Raw genomic sequence first — 15,462 nt, 5'->3', positions numbered from 1 at the left:
AGACAGAAAAGAGGGAATGAATGTCGATTAATCCAAGTATAAGTTGTTTAACTTAATTAGCTTTCTTTACTTTTGACTCTAAAATCTAATTGAAATTCATCATCTTTTTTCCGAAGAATAAATTTCCTTTCTTACCTAATGAGCTTTAAAAGCACAAGTAGATTGATATTCAAACTCATTTTTACAAATGCAAATAAAGTGCATAGACATTGCAAGAAGAATGTATTGAAGTTCAAACTGATTCTTTTTACATCAGTTCACCAAAGGTTTCCTACAGCTGAAATAGAAACCAGAATAATAAGCCATATAAAGCAATGAAACAAAACTGGTAGAGCAAGGCTTCTACCTCTTGACAAGCCAATTCACATATAAATAACTTGATAAAGTACTAGATACAAACCTCAAGTGCGAAAATTTCACGCATATGCTGAAAAAGAAATTAGTTGTTTATTTCTCCAATCGGATGAAGATTTCTCTTGTAAATTAACATCTGACACCAAAACTCATCTCCTCTAAAACCAATATCCTCAATCAACCCAGTAGTTAAATCAAAACAAGCTAGTTCATTATCTATGTTACTGAAGAATATATTTCCCTTCTCCCCTGCTCCGATAGGACTATCAATGCAAGACAAGAGTTCAACATCTAAGAGTTTAATCCATGATTCCTTAACACCAAATTCACCCAAAATTGATATTTGAAAAGACGCGATCCTTTTAGGATTAGTTACAACAGCAACAAACCCATTTAACACCGTAAGTTTAACTTCAAAACCATCATTATCTTCTAAAGGTAAAGGCGTGTTAAAGTAAACCTCATCACACAAGTTAAATGACACCAAATTATTTGTTTCCTCTCCCAACCAATGACACACCCCATTAAAGTACACATCATTATAAATATTGTAATAAATTGGCATATCAAAATCAATTTTCCTCCATGAGTTACTTTTTAGACTATATATCTCCCAGAAGCCGTTAGGCGGATTTTCAATAGATGCAGTATAACACACTAGTTGGATGACTTTATAGTCGTCACCAACATGGTCATAGCCAAATCCATGAGGAAAAACTTCGGTGATAAACTCGGGATCAAATTCAGCAAGACTAGGAGGAATGACAATTGTTTGCTCAATGGCAGGGTTCCATAATAGAGCAGTTCCACGATCATCAGTGTCATAGATACAAAAAATGCCATTAATAGCGGAACCAAGAACACGAATAGGAGTAAAACCAAAGCCTGGAATGTGAAATGAATGTGGTAAATCCAATTTTACTTTATTCTCAAACTTATCTCCAGAAAGCAAATAAACGTTCCAATCGTAAGGACCTAGAAACTGGTTTAAAACGAGACATGCATCGTCGTAGAGTGGATGGGATTTGGATATAAGATTGTTGCGAAACATATTCATAAAATTAGGGTTTTCAAATATAAGAGACCATGATTTGTGAACGCAAGAAAAACGCTTAAGAGATTTAATAGGAAGTTTAGAGAGAATAGAGAAGGAAATGTCATGGGGTATATAGCTACTACTAACCTTCTTTCTCGTGTTGTCATTTGTTGTTGAAGTAGCAGCCATTGACAGAATGCAAATGCAAATGCAAAAACGAGAGATTGAGTTTTGATAAATGGAGTGTTGAAATGAAACTGGGTTTTAGGCTTCTTTTTTGGTTAAGTAGTCTACTGAATGTGAAATTCACTAAGTAGAGTGTCCGGAGTTCGAATCCCGACTCTTGTACATATAATGTGATGGTCCAATTATTTAATATATTTTTAAAACCCTTTACAACTATGGAGAGGAAAAATGGAGAAAATAATGGAGAGGATCCTAACTCCTTTTAGCTACTCCATGCAACTCTTCATTTTATCTAACTCTTCGTTTTGTTAAGCGAAAAGTACAATAAAGTAGCTTATAGTTTATCACTTATAAGCTCGTCCGACAAAAAGACCTGTTTGGTAAGGTAAGTCATTTCATCAAGAGCTTATAATTTATTACTTTATTTCATGATCTTATAGTTTATTTTTCAGATACTATTTCAAATAGTTTTAAAGCTAATAATAGCGTGAATCTATTATATTGTCTAGAATCAATAGTTGTGTTAATTAGCATGGTTATTCTTGTGAAGATTAATCCTTTTGTTTTTAGTGATTTAAATTTGTGTTGTATCGATATTCTTTATTAATTTGAATGAAAAGTGTTTATTTAGTAAAAATAACTCTACTTGTGAGTTGGTGTTCCTTACTTTGATTTTCTTTTTTGACAATTTTTTGTGGATATTGATTAAAAACAATACATTATAGTGAGCACAGCGTATATCTTGAATTGTTTTTATTCAGCTGTTTAATTTTTTCATGGCTTAAAATAATCTTCTTTGAAATTCTTATCTGTAAAATTAATTGACATTTAAAAAGAGAAAAAGAGACAAATTTGTTTGTATTTGAATATGAATAACATAGTCTGTTATGTAATTCTAATTTATATAAAAATGATGAAGCCATGAGATCCAATCCAATGTTTTCATAATCTTGAAAGCTTTCTCTATGTGTGACATGTTGACTTGATAGTTTCTGAGAAAAAATACTTGTTGGAGAATAAGTCTTACATTCAAGTAAACTGATATATGAAGAAGAATATGTGATGGATCTTTTCAATGCAAAGCTTTCACTAAGTTTAGAAGGGGTTTGTAACATATGATATCAAACTTTATATGACATTGCCCTTTCCAATGCAAACACTGATTGGCATATAAAACCAGCTTAAAACTAATTCCTTGGTTATTTTCCAAATCATAAATCTCAATCTTAAGCCTCTCCTTAGTCTTGTTAGCACTACAAATGGTTCAATTGATGCAAAAAATGTGAACTACTGGGGCCAAAATGGTAATGAGGGAACCTTATGTAAGACTTGTGCCACAAGAAACTATGAATATCTTACCATAAGTAGCAGGTCATTGTGACCCTCATAACAATGGCTGCATTTGCATGACCCCGCACATTAAATTCTGTCGATCCAAAAGTATCAAAGTTTTGTTATGTTTAAGAGGATACAAATTTCTCAATCGGAAACTTGTTGTGAGACCTTTCGGTCTTGCTGTTCTCGATGGAATAGATTTTGATATCGAAGGAGGTTCTTCAAACCGACGATTTTGCCAGGTTCCTTAAAGGGTAAAATAGGAAAATTATTACATAACTGCAGCTCATGAGTGTCATGTTCCTGATGCATTTTCTCTTTCACCAGCACATCAGTGAAAGGAACTTATTAAATAAATCAGTAGATCAGTAAGGCATAAACTCAAGATCATGAAACTAGTGTCTGGCAGCACGGAGGATAGAGATTAATCACACCTTTTCTATATGCCTAAACAAATCAAATCAAACTATGTTTGCATATATGAACAAGATTCATATGCCTAGACATGCAAAACCAATACTTTGACCCACATGCCTAGTGCCTATAGATGATGCAGAACAGGGTTTCAACTTTTCTCGTGGCTTCTAAATCTATTAAATGACATTACAAAATCATTGCAACCTCAAAGTTTTGGGGCTATCCACGATGCCGCTATCCCAGTTTTGGGGCTAGAGGCTTCGCTCCGCGATCCGGGATTAACTACTAAGATATGCAACCTCAAAGATTACATAATTTATAAAACAACAAAACCATCTTTAAAACTCAAAACAAATATTTACTAACAATCATATCCAGTGATGATACCAGAAACAAATGGAGATTCTTAATTCACATGATTTATCTAAACTTGAAATCATCATATTATCAAGACAAACAACCGTTACGAATCAATGATAGACAACAACTAACATGTATCTGACAAAATTCTACCCTCGCGCAGGCTGAAAAAGGAATTACATGTTTATTTCTCTAATCTGACAAAGTTTTTCTTGTAAATTACCATCTGACAAGAATTTACTCCTTTAATACCAATCTCCGCATTCACCGTAGTATTTAAATCAAAATAAGCTACCTCACCATCTTTTTTTCTGAAAAATATATTACCATTCATCCCTGCTCCGGTAGGCTGCCCAATGCCAGACAATAGTTCAAAATCGAAGAGTCTAATCTATGATTCTTTGACACCGAATTCTCCCAAAATTGACATTTGGAAAGATATAGTCTTTTTACAATTAGATATCATAGCAACATACCTATATTTAACACCACTAGATCAACATCACCTTCGTACACATTTTCTATGGGGGGAGGTGTAATAATGCACACCTCGTTGCACAAGTTATAACTTTTTGCAATTCCAACTATGTAATGTGAATTTAGCATCATAACATCCTTGTCAGCCTTCTTAAATTTGACAAGACCTTAATCAATTTGAACCACTTATGGACCTCATACCAAACTTTTCAAGCAAACAGACACAACAGAAAAAATATTATCCTCCTATTCGAGGGCAACAGTGCAACACAGACAAAATGTTTGATCTCCATTTAGAATTACACCCCGCTTCGCCAAATTTACTCTAGCTGGAAGGCGACAAAGTAAGGCTTGCCAAGAGAAACCCACAACCTTTTCTGGAGCCCAACTCTCGTAAATACCCTCCAACACCCCTCGTTGAACATGACCCAAGGTAGAAGATGAATATGAAGCAAGCCTTTGACATAAGTATAAATAATTGGCCTTTGACATAAGTATAAATAATTGGCCTTAACCGTATACATACCTCCACCGTCGATCTGGTACACCCAAGAATCCTCCTCGGCGATTATCTTGAAGATGCCAATGCTACCAATAAGTTGCTATGTAACTCTTCCTCCCATTAAAAGAAAGGTCTACGCCACTTTAATTGCCAAATCCAAACAACCATTCTCCCAACTGCCCATTCAATTCAATCTTCCCTAAAGGTAGTTCATTTCATTACTCTCTCTGGCCAAATTGCAGTGCTACTGCCAGAGTAACATCTTGAGTTCCCAAGCCAAGCTCCTCTCATAGATAGAGTTCCATCCATGATAGAGTTCAATCTCCTATTTAGCTGATTTGGCCACAATCTCATTATGAATAAAAATTTATGAGTGGTTTCTCATTTTTCCCTCAACTTAGATAGTTGAGTGATTTGGAAATGTGTTTTGAATTTTTGAAATAAGTGGTTGACTGATTTGGACATGTGTTAAGACGTTTAGACTGGGATTGAAGGTTTAAAATGTCTTAATACACTAGAAGACATGCATATTCATTCAACATTCAAACACTGATTTTGCATTTGATCCAGCCAATATAGCTGTCTGGAACTGCTAGACTTCTTGAATATGTATTTAAGAAGCTTTGATATATGGTTCACATGTGTGTTGCTAAGAGTTATGTGATTATCAACAATTTATCAGACATGACAGATTTTGTACTTCGATTTGACAGATTCTGACTTTGAGCATATGGCAATTTTGGAATGCATCTGTAGTAAATCACTATCTGTCTGTAACAATACTACTTTATTATAATTGTGTTTCACTTTCATTTCAAAGCTACAATACTATACTGCACCAACACATCAAAGAAAGGAACATGGAAAATAAACCAGCATAGCAATAAAGCACCAAATATTAAGAGTGAACACATCATGGTACTAGACAAAATCAAAGGAAGAGTCATGGCCCAAAGGCAGCATCATTACTTTAAGAGCAGCAATGTTAACTCAGATTTCACAATGATCACACTTCACAACATAACCCCTCAAACAATATTTGGCTCAATTCCTTCAATCATAAATTACCCATTCCTATAACCTACAAATATAAATTTCAACACAGCTCCAACCCAAGAACAATTCCCACTGTTTTTAATTTTACAGTAAATGAAACCATCAACTACTCAAATCTCATATTACCCAATACCCCTTATGCTCAACACGTTAACACAATATGCCTAAGTGGTTAAGTCATGAGTGAGATAAACAACTAACTAAAAAGAAAGTCACGGAGGTTTCAACTTCTTGAAATTTAGGCATAAAAAGGAAGTCATGGATGTTTCAACCTGTTACTTCATTTTCAGCATAAGGCACAAACTACCAAAAAAACGAAGACATGGTACAAGTGCTTAGCAGGAGCTCCCACGTAATAGTGCTTAGACAACTTGAAATGAATAGATATGAGATACAAATACGTAAAAGAGAGAATACAGGTGCACACAAACAAAGCCATTCAAACACAGAAATGAAAATAAATTATTCCGTAGAGATTAATCACCTTTTCCATATGCCTAACAAAATCAAAGGCAGCATCATCATTTTAACATATGTAGTATGTAAAATTTATCTAAACTCCTTACTTGGAATCACCATATTGTTATCAAGACAAAAAAAACTGCTACAAAACATACAATGCAAGTCCATGTATATTTTAGTACCTATTTCCAATCAATGATAGATAACAAGCTAACAACATCTATCTAACAGCAAACTTTTATTTCTTTAAGAGTGAAAACTTGTATCTAAAACCATGTATCCAAAACCATGTATCTGACATCTCATATACATAATAATACATATAATATTGACAATTGACAAGCCGATTTGCATATAAAAACAAGACTCATAAACCTCGAGTATGAAAACTTCACGCATTGGCTGAAAAATAAATTACATGTATATGTCTCCGATCAAACGAAGGTTTTTCTTGTAAATTGCAATTTGACACCAATTATTTTCTCCCTGGATACCAATATCCTCAATCAACCCAGTAGCTAAATCAAAACAAGCTAGCTCACCATCTTCTTTTATAAAGAATATATTTCCATTCTTCCCTGCTCCAATAGGTTGCTCAATGCAGGACATGAGTTCAACATCGAAAAGTCTAATCCATGATTCTTCAACACCAAATTCACCCAAAATTAACACTTGGAAGGACGTAGTATTTTTACAATTAGTAATAATCGCAACAGACTCGTTTAACACTGTCAGATTAACTTCAAATTCTTTATCATGTGTATCTTCTTCTAAAGGACAAGGTGTAATAAAGTACACCTCATTGCACAACTGAAATGACACCACCATATTTGTTTCCCCCAACCAATGACACACTCCATCGAAGTATACAATACTATTAAAAATCCAGGAAATAATTGGCATATCAAAATCAATTTTTCTCCATGAGTTACTTTTTAAACTATATATCTCCCAGAAAGGGTCGGGAATCATGACATCTTCCAAATCTTCCAAGGGATTTTCATTAGCCGTAGTATAATCCACATGTTGAATGATTTTATAGTCATCTCCAACATCGTCATAGCCAAATCCATGCGGAAAAATATAAGTGGTAAACTCAGGTTTAAACTCAGCATGACTAGGAGGAATCACAATTTTTTCCTCAGTAAAAGGGTTCCATAATAAAAAAGTTGTTGCATGAGCTCCTTGACAACGGCCATAGATACAAAGAATGCCATTAATAGCAGAACCAAGAACACGAATAGGAGTAACACCAATGTTTGGAATTTGAAATATAGGTGGCAAATCCAATTTCACTTTATTCTCAAACTTATCTCCAGAAATCAAATAAATGTTCCAATCATATGGACCCATAAACTGGTTTAAAACAAGACCGGAATCACGGTAGTGCGCATGAGATTTGGATAAGAGATTGTTACGAAAGAAATTCATGAAATTAGGGTTTTGAATTAAAAGAGACCACGATTTACTAACGCAAGAAAAACGTTTAAGAGATTTAACAGGGAGCTTAGAGAGAATAGAAAAGGAAAGGTCATCAGGTATATAGTTACTACTAACCTTCTTCTTCTTCTCAATTGTAGTTGGAGCAGCCATTGATAGAGTTCTCGATAGAGTGGAAATAACAGAAGTGGCTGGCATTGGCAAAGGGTTTTCTCCTTCATATGTCCATCGAAATTTATGAAAAAAATTCGTTTTATAATGTTTTTTTTTTCTTTTGTGAATTTAGTTATTTAATTAATTATTTTAATGTCAATATAAAAAATTTCAAAACAATAGTCATCTTAACTTAAATCGATACTTTTTTTAACCTTTTGGTTTCTAGAGGAAGAAGTCCTAGGTAGTCAGAGTTCAGTCGCGAAGTAAGTAAAATGCTATAAATAAACTGTTTCATCAATCAAACTCAGATTCTCCTGAAATCTGTTTTTTTTTGTGAATTTAGTGGTCTGGATTCAAATTTTACACTCCATTTATTCATGTGTAATTTCTAGCCATTATGCTAATTGACAATAAAAAAACAAATAATTAAATTGATAGTTCTTGCAACTGGAATTATTATAGAAACTAAGACCTACGTTGCCTATGTGTGGGTACGGTATTGGTACCCGATACGGGTACCGGTACGAGGTACAACATTTTTGGAAAAATTAATGTATGTGTATGGGCATAAATTAAGGTACGAGTATGTATCTTGTACTGGTACTCTCCCTCAAATGGATTACTTGTGCATCATAGACTAAGACACTAAGTTTGGTGTAATGGTGAGGGGTTTGAATAGTATATTAAAGTTCCTGAGTTTGATCTAGCTCCATTGTAAAAAATATTATCGTAGAAAGTTTTTTTAGTGGTAAAAGATTTCTCTAAGTAAATTTGATGACCTAATTTTTTTTTTGGGTTAATAGCTCTTTACCCCATGCAATGTTGGTGATTTTTGTTTTACCCCCTATAAATTTTTTTTTTTTTTACCCCCCTGCAATTCAAAGATTTTTTGTTTTTAGACCTTCACCGCACATGTAAGCATCTGACTGGACATTTAGATGACATGGCTTGCCTACATGTCAAATTATTTTATTTTTGATTTTTTTAATGCTAGTTGGATATTCCCTTTTTTATTAAAACAAAAAATAATATTAAATCTTTAAAAAAAAAACTGAAATACAAAATAAAAAATTGATACGTTCATCTTTCTCCTTGTTCTATAGAAACCCAGAACAACTTGCTCCTTCATATAACAACATTCCCCCTGAAGTAAAAACTCATACAATGAAAATTTATTCTGCATCTAACAACAAAAAACATTAAAAACGACAACCACCAAGAGCAAAGATCGATAGTTGTAGCAAGAGGAACAATTGAATCATTCCCTTGAGGCAAATCCAAAACACCAAATGGAACATTTCTCTACAAAATCCTTAACGAACAGATTTGCAAAACTGAAAATCATAACACACATACATCAATCGAACTCTAAAACACCAAAAACAACACAAATCGAAATTAATGAACAGATTATGATGTAGAAGATCTGCCGTCGATTTCATTTTCGCCATCGTCGCTGTCGATTTCGTGGTATGGATTTGGGTTAGTGGTATGGGTCTCTGTTTTTATGGTGAAAGGAACATCACAAATCGAAATTAAACCCAGAAAATGGTGGTGGTGCATGGTGCGAACGCTTGCGAGAAACAGAAGGAACATGTGTGTGAGAGAGAGAGAGAGAGAAGAAGGTAAATCAAAGAAGATGGAGAAGATGTGACAAGATGAAAAGGTAGGTTCGAGGAATGTTGTTGTTAGATGAAGGAGCAAGTTGTTTCAATTTTAAACAGAGGGAATGCTCTAGGTTTCTATGGAACAAGGAGAAAGATGAATGTTTTAATTTTAGGCTTAAATGCAGTTTTGCCCCCCCTGTTTTGATTAAATCGGAATTTTACCCCCCCTGTTTTAAAACGCGGACTTTTACCCCCCCTGTTTTATAATTTGTTGGATTTTGCCCCCCCTAAAATTCTGCTTTCGAGTCACAACTTTAAAGCTTCGCACACAACTCAATTTTGATCAATAATTTACCAAAAGGATACCGAAATGACCGTAATCGAGTTATCTTTCCACATAATCAAACCCCACTGAATTTGGAGTTACAAAGAGAGATTAATTACCGTTTTAGTGAAGGTATGTCCCCCAAAATTCTGCAAAAAATCTGCTTTCGTGTTACAACTTCAAAGCTTCGCATACAACTCAATTTGGATCCATAATTCACCAAAAGGCTACCGAAATGACCGTAATCGAGTTATCTTTCCACATAATCAAACTCCACTGAATTTGGAGTTACAAAAAGAGATTAATTACCGTTTTAGTGAAGGTATGTTCCCAAAATTCTGCAAAAAATCTGCTTTCGAGTCACAACTTCAAAGCTTCGCATACAACTCAATTTGGATCCATAATTCACCAAATGGCTACCGAAATGACCGTAATCGAGTTAGCTTTCCACAGAATCAAACCCCACTAAATTTGGAGTTACAGAGAGAGATTAATTACCGTTTTAGTGAAGGTCTGTCCAATTACTAATTCTGCAGAAATCTACTTGTGATCTTCAAATTCAACATCGTCTACCGAACACATCGTAACTCCAAATTCGACGAAATTGAAATGCCAACAAGGTTAATTTCGTTAGATTTCCATACATGTAAATAGTATTAAAAAATGAGCTACAGGGTGAGAGGAATGACGAGAATACCAGTAGTAGTTTCATACGATAATTAATTTGAACAGACCTTCACTAAAACAGTAATTAATCTCTCTCTGTAACTCCAAATTTAGTGGAGTTTGATTCTGTGGAAAACTAACTCGATTACGGTCGTTTCGGTACCAGTTTGGTGAATTATTGATCCAAATTGAGTTCTGTGCGTAGCTTTAAACTTGAGGCTCAGAAGCAGATTTTGTGCAAAATTTTGGTGGGGGGGCAAAATCCAACAAATTATAAAATAGGGGGGGTAAAATTCCGCATTTTAAAATAGGGGGGGTAAAATTCCGCATTTTTCAAAATAGGGGGGGTAAAACTGCATTTAAGCCTTAATTTTATTTTGTATATTTCAATATTTTTTTGATTTGTTGAAAAAGGAAATTTAATATTTTTTTGTGTTAATGAAAGAGGGAATATTCAGCTAGCATTAGAAAAATATTAAAAATAAAATAATTTGACATGTAGGCAAGTCATGTCATCTAAATGTCCAGTCAGATGCTTACATGTCATCTTTGAATTGCAGGAGGTAAAAGCAAATATTTTTTTACAGATGTGTAAAGCAAAAATCACCAACATTACGGGGGGTAAAGAGCTATTAACCCCTTTTTTTTTTACAAAAGCAAACTTAATTCATTTCATTAATCAAATAAGTCTCGAGGAATTGACTCAAAAATATGGCAACTAGACATAGAATGGGCTGCTCTTGCTAATGAATGAGCAACCATTGCTTAACAAACTTCACCCCAAACATAGAATGGGACCGCTAGTATCATGTTTGCAGGCCATCTGCAAATAACGATTTAATTTTCTCAGCATCTCATTGTTTTAAGTTAGGAAGCATTAGTTATTGGATAGTTAGATTGTACACCCATTGGCTTTGTGGAGCTTTCATCCACCCCCCCTCTTCTACATTAACCACGGTTCATCCATAACATCAATGTTACTACCGTCACATATGCGCCACCTACAAGGCTAGAGGAAAATACCTAGCCTTGAAGATTCTCAGTCATATATAAAACCAGCCTAAAACTAATTCCTTGGTTATTTTCCAAATCATCAACCTCAATCTTAACCCTCTCCTTAGTCTTGTTAGTATTACAAATGGTTCAAATTTGCATGACCTCACACATTAAATTCTGTCAATCCAAATGTATATTATCTTTAAGAGGATATACAAATTTCTCAGTCGGAAACTCCCCTCTCTTTAAGAGGATTCTGATATCGAAGGAAGTTCATCAAACCGGCAATCTTGCCAGGTTCCTTACAATGTCAAATGGGAAAAATATTACATAACTGCTGCTCATGAGTGTCCTGTTCCTGATGCATTTTCTCTTTCATCAGCACATCAGTGAAAGGAACTTGGAAAATAAATCAGCATATCAGTAAGGCGCAAATACATGATCATGATAATAATGTTCCAACTTTTCTATCTTAATACATTTTGTCTGTTAAATCTATTTCAGGGGACTTAACATCATGATCATGTAGAGATGAACAAGATATGCAAACTCAAAGATTACATTAATTTTTTATTTTCTTTTTTTGACAAAAGATTACATTAATTTCTAAAACAACAAAACTATCTTCAAAACTCAACATATATTAATACTAGCAATCATTATCATATCATATTTAGCTTTGATACCAGAAACAAATGGAGATTCTTAATTCACATGATTTATCTAAACTCTTAACATGGAATCATCATATTGTTATGAGGACAAACAGCTGTTACAAATCAATGATAGATAACAAGCTAACAACATGTATCTAACATCAAAGTTATATTCCTTCAAGTGTGAAAACTTGCATCTAACAACATGTATCTGACAAAATTCCACCCGCGCATAGGCTGAAAAAGAAATTACATGTTTATTTCTCCAATTGGACAAAGTTTTTCTTGAAAATCACCATCTGACAAGAACCTACTCCTTTAATACCAATCTCCTCAATCAAAATTCCGTAAGGTTATGCGATCGGGAGGAGGCTGGAAACACTTGATGCCAGAACTGACCCCCGAACCAGATTAAACTGGTGGTGAAAGCAAAAAAAAAAATTCCGTCAGGTTATCATCAAAATCATCATCCACATTTTCATATGGTGGAGGTGTAATAAAGTACACCTCATTGGACAAGTTAAACGACACCAAATATATTTTATTGTTTGTTTTCCCCAACCACTGGCACACCCCATTTTAAGCATATCGAAGCTCAAAAAATTTACTAAGAGGAATGACCATAACTTCCTCGGTAGCAAGGTTCCATAATACAGCTTTTGTATAATTAGCATGGTTGTAAATACAAAGAATGCCATTAATAACAAAACCTAAAATATGAATAATAGAAGCAAATGGAATATGAAATAGAGATGGAAAATCCAATTTGAATTTATTCTCAAACTTGCCACCAGAAAGCAAATAAAAATTCCAATGAAAAGGTTCTAGAATCTGGTTTAGAATGAGAGAAACACCATCATAGAGTGAATGGGATTTGGATAAGAGATTGTTAAGAACAAAATCTTAAGGCCACCCTACAAACAAATCTTATGACCACCCAACAAATCAAAGAAAGGAACATGGAAAATAAACCAGCCTAGCTTAGCAATAAGGCGCAAAATAGTTAGAGTGAACACATCATGGTACTAGACTACTGGTGCTTACTGTTTAACAAAATCATTAGACCACTTGAAATGAATAGATATATGTGATGCAAATATGCATAGGAGAAAATACAGGTGCACGCAGACAATAATGTTTCTAGACAAAGCCATTAACACACTGGATGAGAGGATATTAATACTATACTTGAGAGATTAACCACACTTTTTCAATATGCCTAAACAAATTCAAAGGAAGAGTCATGGCTCAATTCCTTCACAATGATCACACTTCACACTACCACTGAAACCACATTTGGCTCAATTCCTTCAATCATAAATTGCCCATCCCTATAACCGACAAATATAAATTTCAACACAGCTCCAACCCAAGAACAATTCCCACAGTTTTTATTTTTACAGTAAATGAAACCATCAATTACTCAAATCTCACATTACCCAATACCCCTTATGCTCAACACGTTAACACAATATGCCTAAGTGGTAAAGTCATGATGAGTGAGACAAACAACTAACTAAAAAGAAAGTCATGGTGGTTTCAACTTCCGGAAATTTGAGCATAAAAAGGAAGTCATGGATGTTTCAACTTGTTACTTCATTTTCAGCATAAGGCACAAACTACCAAAAGAATGAAGACATGGTACAAGTGCTTAGCAGAACCTCCCAAGTAATAGTGCTTAGACAACTTGAAATTAATAGATATCTGATACAAATATGTAAAAGAGAGAATACAGGTGCACTGTGCACACAAACAAAGCCATTCAAACACAAATGAAACAATAGAGATTAATCACCTTTTCCATATGCCTAGCAAAATCAAAGGAAGAGCCATGGCAGCATCATCATTTTAACATATGTAGTATGTAAAATTTATCTAAACTCCACGCATTGGCTGACAAAGAAATTACATGTTTATGTCTCAGATCAAACAAAGGTTTTTCTTGTAAATTGCAATCTGACACCAATTCTTTTCTCCTTGAATGCCAATATCCTCAATCAACCCAGTAGTTAAATCAAAACAAGCTAGCTCACCATCTTCTTTTATAAAGAATATATTTCCCTTCTTCCCTGCACCAATAGGTTGCTCCATGCAAGACATGAGTTCAACATCGAAAAGTCTAATCCATGATTCTTCAACACCAAATTCACCCAAAATGAACACTTGGAAAAACGTAGTATTGTTACAATTAGTAATAATCGCAACAGACTCGTTTAACACTGTCAGATTAACTTCAAATTCTTTATCATGTGTATCTTCTTCTAAAGGACAAGGTGTAATAAAGTACACCTCATTGCACAACTGAAATGACACCACCATATTTGTTTCCCCCAACCAATGACACACTCCATCGAAGTATACAATACTATTAAAAATCCAGGAAATAATTGGCATATCAAAATCAATTTTTCTCCATGAGTTACTTTTTAAACTATATATCTCCCAGAAAGGGTCGGGAATCATGACATCTTCTAAATCTTCCAAAGGATTTTCATTAGCCATAATATAATCCACATGTTGAATGATTTTATAGTCATCTCCAACATCATCATAGCCAAATCCATGCGGAAAAACAAGAGTGGTAAACTCAGGTTTAATCTCAGCATGACCAATAGGTATCTCAATTATTTCCTCAGTGGCAGGGTTCCATAATACAGTTGTTTTTGGAAATGTTCCATAATCATCATAGATACAGAGAATGCCATTAATAGCAGAACCAAGAACACGTATAGGAGTAACACCAATATTTGGAATTTGAAATATAGGTGGCGAATTCAATTTCACTTTATTCTCAAACTTATCTCCAGAAATCAAATAAATGTTCCAATCATGTAGACCCATAAACTGGTTTAAAACCAGACCAGAATCGTGGTAGTGCGGATGAGATTTGGATAAGAGATTGTTGCGGAACAAATTCATGAAATTAGGGTTTTGAATTAAAAGAGACCATGATTTACGAACGCAAGAAAAACGCTTAAGAGATTTAATAGGAAGTTTAGAGAGAATAGAAAAGGAAAGGTCATCAGGTATATAGTTACTACTACTAACCTTCTTCTTCTCAATTGTAGTTGCAGCAGCCATTGATAGAGTTCTCGATAGAGCGCAAATAACAGAAGTGGCTGGCAGTGGCAAAGGGTTTTTCTACTTCATATGTGTCCATCGAAAATTATGAAGAAAAAAAATCATTTTTTAATGCTCTTTTTTTCTTTTGTATTTTAATGTCAATATGATAATCCTTATATAAATAAAAGTGAATATTTAATTATTTTTGTGAATAACCGTTTTTTTTCTTTTGTATCTTAATGTCAATATGATAATCCTTATATAAATAAAAGTGAATATTTAATTATTTTTGTGAATAACCGTTAATTGGTTTCCTGGTGATTGATGTTAGAATTTTAGATAACGGTTTGATGTCCTGCAACTATGAC

The 15,462-nt window shown here is 34.1% G+C and overlaps 3 protein-coding genes across 4 annotated transcripts; all 3 read right to left on the bottom strand.

The window, feature by feature from the left end:
• Positions 1-393: 393 nt before the first annotated feature.
• LOC123897048 (F-box/kelch-repeat protein At3g06240-like) lies at positions 394-1,605 on the bottom strand. Its single transcript, XM_045947543.1, has one exon. The coding sequence runs from the start codon at positions 1,577-1,579 to the stop codon at positions 440-442; it is 1,140 nt and encodes a 379-aa protein (XP_045803499.1). The 5' UTR covers positions 1,580-1,605; the 3' UTR covers positions 394-439.
• Positions 1,606-6,404: 4,799 nt separating this feature from the next.
• LOC123897046 (F-box/kelch-repeat protein At3g06240-like) lies at positions 6,405-7,849 on the bottom strand. The gene has a single exon (XM_045947540.1). The coding sequence runs from the start codon at positions 7,821-7,823 to the stop codon at positions 6,600-6,602; it is 1,224 nt and encodes a 407-aa protein (XP_045803496.1). The 5' UTR covers positions 7,824-7,849; the 3' UTR covers positions 6,405-6,599.
• Positions 7,850-11,997: 4,148 nt separating this feature from the next.
• LOC123897047 (F-box/kelch-repeat protein At3g06240-like) lies at positions 11,998-15,210 on the bottom strand. 2 transcript variants are annotated; one of them, XM_045947542.1, is made up of 3 exons: positions 13,827-15,206; positions 12,346-12,447; positions 11,998-12,268 (listed from the first exon to the last, which is right to left on the bottom strand). In XM_045947542.1, exon 1 carries the CDS (start codon positions 15,110-15,112, stop codon positions 13,952-13,954), a length of 1,161 nt encoding a protein of 386 aa, XP_045803498.1. In that variant the 5' UTR covers positions 15,113-15,206; the 3' UTR covers positions 11,998-12,268; positions 12,346-12,447; positions 13,827-13,951. The 2 variants fall into 2 exon arrangements, with proteins under 2 accessions (XP_045803498.1, XP_045803497.1); XM_045947541.1 differs by having other exon boundaries at positions 11,998-12,447; positions 13,827-15,210.
• Between the last annotated feature and the right edge of the window lie 252 nt (positions 15,211-15,462).

The sequence above is a fragment of the Trifolium pratense genome, linkage group LG7, assembly GCF_020283565.1.
Source record: "Trifolium pratense cultivar HEN17-A07 linkage group LG7, ARS_RC_1.1, whole genome shotgun sequence".
NCBI lineage: Eukaryota > Viridiplantae > Streptophyta > Magnoliopsida > Fabales > Fabaceae > Trifolium > Trifolium pratense.
The sequence above is the reverse complement of the archived record's forward strand: the minus strand, read 5'-3'. Positions and strand labels throughout refer to the sequence as shown.

Coding starts and splice junctions, on each gene's coding strand:
- LOC123897047 (XM_045947541.1), bottom strand. CDS start 15,112: ATGGCTGCTGCAACTACAATTGAGAAGAAGAAGGTTAGTAGTAGTAAC.
- LOC123897046 (XM_045947540.1), bottom strand. CDS start 7,823: ATGCCAGCCACTTCTGTTATTTCCACTCTATCGAGAACTCTATCAATG.
- LOC123897048 (XM_045947543.1), bottom strand. CDS start 1,579: ATGGCTGCTACTTCAACAACAAATGACAACACGAGAAAGAAGGTTAGT.